Source organism: Penaeus chinensis, chromosome 34 (genome assembly GCF_019202785.1).
Source record: "Penaeus chinensis breed Huanghai No. 1 chromosome 34, ASM1920278v2, whole genome shotgun sequence".
Lineage (NCBI taxonomy): Eukaryota > Metazoa > Arthropoda > Malacostraca > Decapoda > Penaeidae > Penaeus > Penaeus chinensis.
The window spans coordinates 36,557,455-36,568,927 of NC_061852.1; the positions used below are offsets into that span (position 1 = coordinate 36,557,455).

Here is an 11,473-nt window from a genome sequence, read left to right on the forward strand (position 1 = left end):
CATACCTGCAACACAAAATCATAATCCTCGGCCCTTTTCAGGGCCTAAAGATTGTCTCCAGAGAGATGAAATTCAGACAAGTAGTGTAAAAGTTGTCAATTTACACAAACTAATATTGATAAGCATATATACATAAATATTATATCAATCTTGATAGCATACATACATACAGATGTACATACATACATACATACATACATACATACATACATACATACATACATACATACAAACATACATATACATACACAAACACACACACTAATATATATATATATATATATATATATATATATATACATATATAAACACATATATATATATATATATATATATATATATGAGAGAGAGAGAGAGAGTGTTATGTATGTATTAGTTATATAGGCATACACACACACTAAATGCTAATATGTATATATATATATATATATATATATATATATATGAGATAGAAAGAGAGAGTGTATGTGTATGTATGTATGTATGTATGTATATTTATGTATATATAAATATATACATATATATATATATATATATATATATATACACACACACACACAAACATATATATTTAATATATATATATACATATATATATATATATATATATATATATATATATATATATACACACATATATACATATATAAAAATAGAGAGAGACAGATTTATGTATATTTATATAGATAGATAACTATATATATATATAGATAAATAACTATATATATAGATAAATAACTATATATATAGATAAATAACTATATATATATAAATATATATATATATATATATATATATATATGAGAGAATGTATGTATGTATGTATGTATAAATAAATTATGTATGCATATATGTTTACGTATGTATACTTAGTTATGTATGCATATATGTTTATGTATGTATATATAGTTAGGTATGTATATATATACACACAACTATATAAATATGTACATATATGCATATGTGTATGTATATATATAGTTTTATATATATATATATATATATATATATATATATATATATATATGTATATAGATAGAATTCTGTATGTATATATAAATAATTATGTATGTGTGTATATATAGAAATCGGTATATATGTGTCTATACAGAAATCTGCATATATATATGTATAAGTATATATGTATGTACATATATATACATATATATATATATATATATATATATATATATATATATATATATAGTATATATAGTATGCAAGAAAAATAGTATATATAGTATATATAGTATATATAGTATATATAGTATATATAGTATATATAATATATATAGTATATATAGTATATATAGTATATATAATATATATACTATATATAGTATATATAGTATATATAGTATATATAGTATATAGAATATATATAGTATATAGAATATATATATAGTATATAGAATATATATATAGTATATAGAATATATATATAGTATATAGAATATATATATAGTATATAGAATATATATATAGTATATAGAATATATATATAGTATATAGAATATATATATAGTATATAGAATATATATAATGTATATAGAATATATATAATGTATATATAGAATATATATAATGTATATATAGAATATATATAATGTATATATAGAATATATATAATGTATATATAGAATATATATAATGTATATATAGAATATATATGTATATATACAGATTTGTATATATACAGATATATAATGTGTAGGTGTATTTTGCAATCAAGACGCTCAATAACGCAACACATTATTTGAATAGTCACTTTGAGTGACAGAATAAACAGAGGCTACGATCCACTTCACCTCCCAAGGTCTATGTGCTAAAAGATTAATAAATATACTACATATGATCAAACCTACCTTACCTCCACAAGTTAGGTGTTATGTTATGTTCTCTGTAGTTTGTAGGTTCTAATGACCGCTCCTGATTTGTCCATTCCTTGAATAATAATAATAACAATAATAATAATAATAATAGTAATAATAGTAATAATAGTAATAATAGTAATAACAGTAATAACAGTAATAACAGTAATAATAGTAATAATAGTAATAATAGTAATAATAGGCGTGAAATGTCTGTTAATGATGATTATAATACTAATATCAATCACATTGAAATCATACAAGGCACTTTCTAACATTCTACGCAAAAAGCTAAACAGCCGAGATACACAGATAGGTACGGCTAATGAATAACAAACCGACTCACTGTTTGTCTACTTGGTAATTAATGAAGCACTTGTAGAGCTATCTATCTGTGTGTAAGGACACTGAATGGTCTTATAGTAGTAGTAGTAATTCTAATAATAGAAACAGTAGTAGAAGTAGCAATAACAATAACAGTAGGAGGCAGGGAACATGTTACTAACTAACTGGGTTACCAAAGTCATTGTATATCTGCTTTATTACAATATGTGGCTCCTAAAGGAGCCGATGTTGTTCTAGGAGGCAAGAAAAGCATGCAACCTAGAGATTTACTTGGAGGAAGTGTACTTTGTGACGGCCTTTGTGCCCTCACTAACAGCGTGCTTGGCAAGTTCTCCAGGGAGCAACAGCCTGACAGCGGTCTGAATCTCCCGGCTGGTGATGGTGGAACGCTTGTTGTAGTGTGCAAGGCGGGAAGCCTCAGCTGCAATGCGCTCAAAAATGTCATTCACGAAAGAGTTCATGATAGACATGGCCTTGGAGGAGATACCGGTATCAGGGTGGACCTGCTTGAGCACCTTGTAGATGTAGATGCTGTAGCTCTCCTTCCTCCTGCGCTTCTTCTTCTTATCACCCTTGGTGATAGACTTTTGGGCCTTACCGGCCTTCTTGGCAGCCTTTCCGGAAGTTTTGGGTGGCATGATGCTTGTCGTCGTACCTACGGGACGAAGTACGTTTCCCGCACTCACAATTTTCCTTTTATTGTCCAACGCGCGCGCCAGCCTCCCCGTACAGGACCACGACTACTGGCTGATCTGGTGTACACAGAACATGCCAGTTGTCGCAATCTGACTCAGTCAACCGGGGCCGCCTATAAAAGCTAAGCTCGCCGAAATTGCAGGACAGGTCAAACCAAGCAGCCACAGCAAACAGACCACAGTCTCAGAGCAGCGATACCCGGCCAATCAGCGAGCCCGCTCCCTCATTGCCAGATACCGCTACCCTGCACTAAGCTCTTTGTTGTGCTTTCGCTTACCGCGTGTTTAGCCAGTTCTCGCTGCCGCAACACCGTTTGACCTTTAAGTAACTTATGTTACTGAGAGCTAAAATAGACAAAGTGACACATAGACAGCTCCGTCAAGCCACCGTGGTCTGCCGCGACCTTGACCAGGCTAAGCTGTGTGTCACTGACCCTCACCACCGGTCATTGATTGAACCACAGGCCCTGAATGATAGTGTAGCTTCGGCTATTATCACTGCCATTCGGTGCCCAGTATTCAATCTCTCTTTGACCTCTTTTTCTGCCCCTGCCTTCTTCCATCTTTTCTTGTACTCTTCCTGGGCCTACGAGAGTTCTTGTGACTCTAGTATTCGCCTGGGGGAGGTGTGCAGCCCCAGTCCCCTTGTAGCAGATTGGGACCAGGGAGCATCACCAAGTACAAAGCCTCAATTCTTGAGAGGTACCGGAGAACTCCGCCGGTTCTTCCTCTTGAGAGGGTCAGGCTGCAGGGTCAGGGAAACCGCAGGTCTCCATAAACCTGCAACTCTAGTGAGTAGGGATAGGGTTAGGTCCCTGAAAAGGGTCTCCACTGACCACCACAGGAACACCCACACGACCTCTACAGCCCCTCCAAGAGGGGACGGGGGTGGGTTTGTAATTCCTGCCTTCCCTTTGGGTCAGTGGCGTAGGCTAACAACAACCCACCACCACCTCATGTCCTCATGAGGATCAAAATCCAATTGACTAATGGGCGACCCTCTTCTTCAAAGAGGGAAGCCCTCCTGCAAGCCCTTTTCGATGCTGAAATTCGGACCTTAAGGGTAATCACCGCCCACGACCACTACCTTATCATCTGTCAAGATGAGAAAAATGCTGAAGATCTTTTCACCACCACATGCAAAGATCTACTTATAAAGAAAGGTTTTGAGCCACAAATGCCACCTGAACTCAAAGCCAAACTCACACTGGTCCTTAAACAGCTCGATAGGGAGCTAGTAAAAGAAGCCCCTGAAAACATCAAGGAAGAGCTGGAAAGACAATTCCCAGATAACCAAATTGGCAACATCTTTGTCATGAAAAACAGATACCTGATGAAGATCCAATTCACGGACCACCAGACTACCGCCAATATCCAAGAAAAGGGGCTATACCTCTTTAATATCTTCATAAGTCCAAGACAAATTGAACCAGAAAGATTCACAACCATCGTGCAATGCATGCACTGCTACCGATATGGACACTTTAAAAACCAGTGTCCAGACAAGGAAAAGAAATTAAAATTGTGCTCAGAGTGTGGGTCCAACACCCACAACTACAGAGACTGTAAGTCTGCCAGCAAAAGATGCCTCAACTGCGGTGAAGGGCATCGAACCATGGCCAACTCTTGCCCCATAAGGAAAGAGGCCATGAAAACAACAAGAGAAGAAAGAGCTAAAAAAGAAGAAGAAAAAAAGGATATTCCCATCAAACGTGTAGCCGAGCAAACTGTAAAACAAACAATAGCCGCCACACAAAACGCATGGCTAAAACCCCTCATTAAAGAAATCAAAGAAGATAAAGAAAAAGATAAAAAAGAAAAACCAATAATTTTGCAACTACCCGATGACCTCTCTGTAGGCATCATGACGGCACTAATACATGCCCACCTGCAAAACATGATGGAGCCAGGACTTGGTTTTAGACACCATGTCAAAAAAGTTTTAAAAATTAATAAATTACCTGATCTTGACCTTGGGGACGGGGATTCCTGGGGGATCTTCAAAGTTCTCCCACCAAACACAATTAATACTACAACAGAAACCATACTCACACAAACCACAATCTCACCACATCACTCCCACCATCCACAACCGGATCTCGACCCACAGGACGAGCCAGAGACCGAACTCTTCACCACACCACAAAGGAAACCAACATCAGCACCAACACCAACACCAAACCCAACACCAACTCCCACACCCACAAACTCACCTGCACGCCCACGCACAACCAACACAGACAAGCAATCACCACAACAAAAACAATCAGTCAAACCCAAAACAACACATGTACACCGCAAACACACAGACGATCTTACAGACTCTGAGGTCGATGATCAGTCCCTTCGCCATAGGGACGGTTACGACCTCAACCCCCAAACATACGGCATCCGCCTCTTTTCCATGGAGCCCTTACGCTACAAACACCTAAACAGACAACAACTGGCATACGAAATAGAACGCGGTACAATCAAATGGATATACACTAACACCACATACAAGAACCGCATTCACGAACAAAAAATCACACAACACTTACATGACGGAAACATCTTCATCCAGCCAGACACAATCGAAAAACTCAATCAACAAAACTTCGAACACCTACAGAATGGCTGGTACGATACATCCAAGTAACACCATGGCTGCAATACACACCACATTACACTCACGCCTCACGATCATTCAACATAATGTACACACATGGACATACAGACGAAGACAAGAACTCTGTAACCAGTACAGACAACACGACCCTGATATCATACTCATAAACTCACACTCACTCAAACACCCACAAACAGTAAAAATATACAACTACAACACATACACATCCAACAAAACAAACGAGATCAGTGATGGTATTGCCATTGCTGTCAAACAACACATCAAACACAAAATACTAGACACTTTCACCTCAGAACTCATGGCCATTGAAATAGACACCCCTCATGGACCCATTATCATCGCCACCACCTACATCCCCCCACGCAGACCTTACATAAACCAACCCGACCTCTTCCAGCTCCTGCGACACCGAAAACCAACATACATAATGGGAGACTTCAACGCACACCACAGACTTTTTGGATACAGAGACACAAATGCCGTCGGACGAGGCCTTGCCTCACTCATCTCCGACGGCAGACTCACCCACCTCGGCCCAGACGCCCCCACTTTCATACGTGCCAACAGCTCCACCACACCCGACATAGTTCTCGCCAACACACAAGCAAACCTAAACTACCACATAACCACAGACGACGTCACATCCAGTGATCACCTCCCCGTGATACTCACACTCTCCACCAACCCAATCATGTTACCTACACCACCCCGAGAGAACCTTAAACATGCAAACTGGGAAGGGTTTAAACAAGCACTTGAACACACACACACTCCAGATCTCGAGGGGCAACCCACACACACCATAGACCACCACCTTAACCAGTGGTACGCAGACATACAGACTGCCCGAGAGGCAAACATTCCTAAAACAACATTCAAAACACTTGCACACTACAGAGAAACACATCGTCTAAAAACACTAAAAATACAATACAGACACCTTCGGGACCTTGCTGAAACACAGGGATGGAACACAGAATTACGCACACGACACAGAGAAATTCAAATACAACTCACCAACGAAACAAAACAAATGAGCAACCAACACTGGGAAACACTCACAAGAGAACTCTGCAACAACATAAAAGATCCTAAGGTCTTCTGGATGAAACACAGAAGACTCATAGGATCGAACAGACAGACGATCACATACATATACAACACCAACAGACAAAAGATAGACACAGCAGAGGAGATGGAAGCAGTTCACAGGGAGTTCTGGCAACAGAACTTCCAAATCTCCCCTGCTGAAAACGCAACGTTTGACCCAGACACAGAAGCCGAGGTTACACAATCACTACAACAACTGCAACACCTGACTCTCCCATCACAAACAATATCACTCAACACACTCACACCAGACAACCCCCTATCACACCCCATCACACCAGAAGACATGAGACATGCACACACACGATCACAAAACACAACACCAGGAGCCAGCAACATCAATAAACTTATCATGCAACACCTTCCACCCATCATGCTCACCAGACTACGACACATCTTCAACGCTGCCCTGGCAACAGGACACTTCCCAACCAAATTCAAACATGCATCACTCATCCTCATCCCCAAACCAGGGAAGCCACCTCACGAGGTGACCAGCTTCCGGCCCATTTCACTGCTGGAAGTTCCCGGGAAGCTGCTTGAGAGGATTATCACACGCAGACTTCAAACACATCTTGAATACAACAACATACACAACCCTAGGCAACACGGCTTTCGGCCACACAGAGGGACTGGGAGCGCAATCGCCCTCGCTTATGAGGAGATCGCTCTCAGTCTCGCAAACAAGCACCAAACCAACATTATACTTCGAGACGTCACCAAGGCCTTTGATAAGGTCTGGCATGACGGCCTCAAATACAAAATAACACAACTACAACTGCCTCCACACTTCACATGCCTCTTAAGCAACTTCCTGGACAACAGAACAGCCTCCATTCGCCTTGGTTCTTACCAAGGCCCTCTCATCCATCTCAGGAGTGGAGTTCCACAGGGCAGCGTCCTCTCACCCACACTCTACATCCTCTACACTGCCAACCTATCACCCCCAGCACCCTACAGCAATTACATCGCATACGCAGACGACATCACACAAATCATATCACACCCCTCCAAATCCAAAAACATTATGAAAGCAGCCACACAAACAGCCATAAACACGATCAACACCCACGAAAACAAATGGAAAATACAAACAAACACAAACAAATTCACAGTCATACCAGTGGCAAGACGCAACCCACCTCCACTCACAATAAACAACACAGACATACCCTACGCAACCACAGGAAACATGCTAGGCTTACACTTCAGCAGAAACGGTATTCACACACACGCACAACACCGAATAAAACAAGCAAGCACAGCTCTCAAAAAACTCAGACGCTTCTCATACTGCACAACACCCACCAAACTCAAACTCTACAAAACCACTGTAAGACCCATACTCGAATACACACCCATTCCACTGATTGCAATCTCAAAAACACAAAAACTCAAGATGCAATCCATACAGAACAAAGCACTATACTGGATAAACAACACCACTATACCAGACAGAATACGATACAGAATTACCGCACAATCACTACACCAAACATACAACATAGAGCCACTGAATATACGCATACACACACAAAGCAAACGAACCTGGGACCGCATACAACAAATAGACAATACAAACTACGACGACATCATAGACAAACACACAAACACACAAACAAATCACCCGTGGTGGCCCAGGACACTCCCACTTATACACGGAGATCCCCCAGAACCTCTCTACGCGAGCTAAATGTTTTGTTGGGGGGAAAGGCCTCCGATCTGCACGCATACGTGCGCGCAGGTCGAAGGATGTTTCCCACCCCCACAGAAAGCTCTCATTTATATATGTTTATTGATTTTTTTTGTATGTAAACAATTTCATTTCATATTCCCTTTTCTTATAAGCCAACGCATAAACCACTTAGGCGAGGAAAAAGCCTCCTGACCGCTCACAGCTTGTGTTGTGTTTGTTTGTTTTTTGTTTATGCTGTGCTCGGTCCGGAGGATGATTTCCACGCGAAAAAATCACTGCAATGCCAAGACCATACCATCACCTTTACCGCCTTCCGCAGCCTATGCGCAACAAAAGACTTCACGCCTCACATTCACATCATCACCCCATCACATCATTACATCATGTTATCACATCATATAACACCACATCACACCACTGCATCATGTCATCACATCACACACTACCACATTCTCCCACAACCTTAACGATTTATGCGTTGGACACACATCAACTGTTTAATGTTTATAATATCTTCCAATGTTTTTGTTTGTTATAACCATATGTTCTGTTTACCACAATTCTCGTTTAAATTAAACAAAAGAGTGACCCACTGAACCTCGCTCTCAGCTCCTAGGAGCTGGAAGGGAGGCAGACGAGGGTCTCACCTGCAACAGGCTATCATAGCGGGATCATACCTGCTATGATAATCCCTGGCCGGCGAAAAAAAAAAAAAAAAAAAAAAAAAAAAAAAAAAAAAAAAAAAAAAAAAAACTTGTGGTAGTTTAATTTCTTGTTATTGTTTATATTCATGCTCTTTTACCACACCTGTTTACATTCATGCTTAACCACAATTCTCGTTTAAATAAACAAAAGAGTGACCCACTGAACCTCACTCTCAGCTCCTAGGAGCTGGAAGGGAGGCAGACGAGGGTCTCACCTGCAACAGGCTATCATAGCGGGATCACACCTGCTATGATAATCCCTGGTAGGCGAAAAAAAAAAAAAAAAAAAAAAAAAAAAAAAAAAAAAAAAAAAAAAAAAAAAAATGTATATGTATGTTTCTTGTTCTTATTGATATTCATGCTTTTTGTTACCACACTTGTGTACATTCATCTTATTACCATAATTCTCGTTCAAATAAACAAAAGAGTGACCCACTGAACCTTGCTCTCAGCTTCTAGGAGCTGGAAGGGAGGCAGGCGAGGGTCTCACCTGCAACAGGCTATCATAGCGGGATCACACCTGCTATGATAATCCCTGGTAGGCGAGGAAAAAAAAAAAAAAAAAAAAAAAAAAAAAAAAAAAAAAAAAAAAAAAAAAAAAATGTATATGTATGTTTCTTGTTCTTATTGATATTCATGCTTTTTGTTACCACATTTATGTACATTCATCTTCTTATTACCATAATTCTCGTTCAAATAAACAAAAGAGTGACCCACTGAACCTCGCTCTCAGCTCCTAGGAGCTGGAAGGGAGGCAGACGAGGGTCTCACCTGCAACAGGCTATCATAGCGGGATCACACCTGCTATGATAATTCCTGGTAGGCGAGAAAAAAAAAAAAAAAAAAAAAAAAAAAAAAAAAAAAAAAAAAAAAACTTGTGGTAGTTTAATTTCTTGTTATTGTTAATATTCATGCTCTTTTACCACACCTGTGGTAAAAGAGCGTTCTCGTTTATTGTTCTTGTTATAATCATATGTTCTTTTTACCACATTCTTGTTTTAATTAAACAAAAGAGTGACCCACTGAACCTCGCTCTCAGCTCCTAGGAGCTGGAAGGGAGGCAGACGAGGGTCTCACCTGCAACAGGCTATCATAGCGGGATCACACCTGCTATGATAATCCCTGGCAGGCGAAAAAAAAAAAAAAAAAAAAAAAAAAAAAAAAAAAAAAAAAAAAAAAAAAAAAAACTTGTGGTAAATCTTTACTTTACTTGCGCTACTTACCATTATCCCTATTTTTCACGCCTTTCTTGCTTACCCTCAGCTTTCCTCATTACTTTTTTCTCATCACTTCATTTCACTTCAATTTTTTTTTTTTTTTTTTTTTTTTTTTTTTTTTTTTTTTTTTTTTTTTTTTTTTTTTTTTTTTTTTTTTTTTTTTCATATTCCTTTGTTCCTTTCCATCATCATTCTTCCTCACTTACTTTCCAACTCTCTTGTTACCGTGCTCAACCTTCCTCACTCATTTGTTCCCATGTTTACTTTTCTCCTTACCATTTATCCCTATGTTGACATATGAATGAATGAGTAGCTGTGTCAACAACAGTACGATAGGGTACGAAGGGATGATAGGGTCAAATGGTACATGACATTGATGATTTTTTTTTTTTTTTTTTTTTTTTTTTTTTTTTTTTTTTTTTTTTTTTTTTTTTTTTTTTTTTTTTTTTTTTCTCTCTCACGCTTTTAGACTTTTAATCAATAAAATGTTTTAACAAATAAAGGTGTCTCCTCCATCCAGCCTGGCTCCATTCACGATAAATAAACCACACTCCCGACCAGTTGCAACCAAAACCTAAAAACCATGCAAGGGGTATCGCCCCCCTTCTTTTTATCTTATACTTCTTTAATCTTCAGGTAGCTAGCTACCCTTAGCTTTTCTTCCCTTCCTTAAACTAAGGATTCCTCCCACTCCTCCCCCCTTTAGTTCCTCAGACCCAAATTGCAGTAAGGTTTGTAAAGTACCTAACAAGCAAGCATCATGTCTGGTCGTGGTAAGGGTGGTAAGGTAAAGGGCAAGTCAAAGTCCCGCTCCAGCAGGGCTGGCCTTCAGTTCCCTGTGGGCAGAATTCACCGCCTTCTGCGTAAGGGAAACTACGCTGAGCGTGTGGGAGCAGGTGCCCCTGTGTACCTGGCTGCCGTCATGGAATACCTGGCCGCTGAGGTCCTGGAATTGGCAGGTAACGCCGCTCGTGACAACAAGAAGACCCGTATCATCCCCCGTCACTTGCAGCTTGCCATCCGTAACGATGAAGAGCTCAACAAGCTGTTGTCTGGCGTCACCATTGCCCAGGGTGGTGTTCTGCCTAACATCCAGGCTGTGCTCCTCCCCAAGAAGACCGAGAAGAAGTAAACACTCTTCTTGGTTCTCCCATCTCAACATCGGCTCCTTTAGGAGCCACAGTATCTCCCTAATGAGAAAATTGA

At 39.3% G+C, this 11,473-nt stretch overlaps 2 protein-coding genes across 2 annotated transcripts; one reads left to right on the top strand and one right to left on the bottom strand.

The window, feature by feature from the left end:
• Positions 1-2,445: 2,445 nt before the first annotated feature.
• On the bottom strand, positions 2,446-2,869 carry LOC125043499 (histone H2B). Its single transcript, XM_047639600.1, has one exon. The coding sequence runs from the start codon at positions 2,852-2,854 to the stop codon at positions 2,483-2,485; it is 372 nt and encodes a 123-aa protein (XP_047495556.1). The 5' UTR covers positions 2,855-2,869; the 3' UTR covers positions 2,446-2,482.
• Positions 2,870-11,010: 8,141 nt separating this feature from the next.
• On the top strand, positions 11,011-11,448 carry LOC125043494 (histone H2A). Its single transcript, XM_047639596.1, has one exon. It carries the CDS (start codon positions 11,028-11,030, stop codon positions 11,397-11,399), a length of 372 nt encoding a protein of 123 aa, XP_047495552.1. The 5' UTR covers positions 11,011-11,027; the 3' UTR covers positions 11,400-11,448.
• Positions 11,449-11,473: the final 25 nt, after the last annotated feature.

Coding starts and splice junctions, on each gene's coding strand:
- LOC125043499 (XM_047639600.1), bottom strand. CDS start 2,854: ATGCCACCCAAAACTTCCGGAAAGGCTGCCAAGAAGGCCGGTAAGGCC.
- LOC125043494 (XM_047639596.1), top strand. CDS start 11,028: ATGTCTGGTCGTGGTAAGGGTGGTAAGGTAAAGGGCAAGTCAAAGTCC.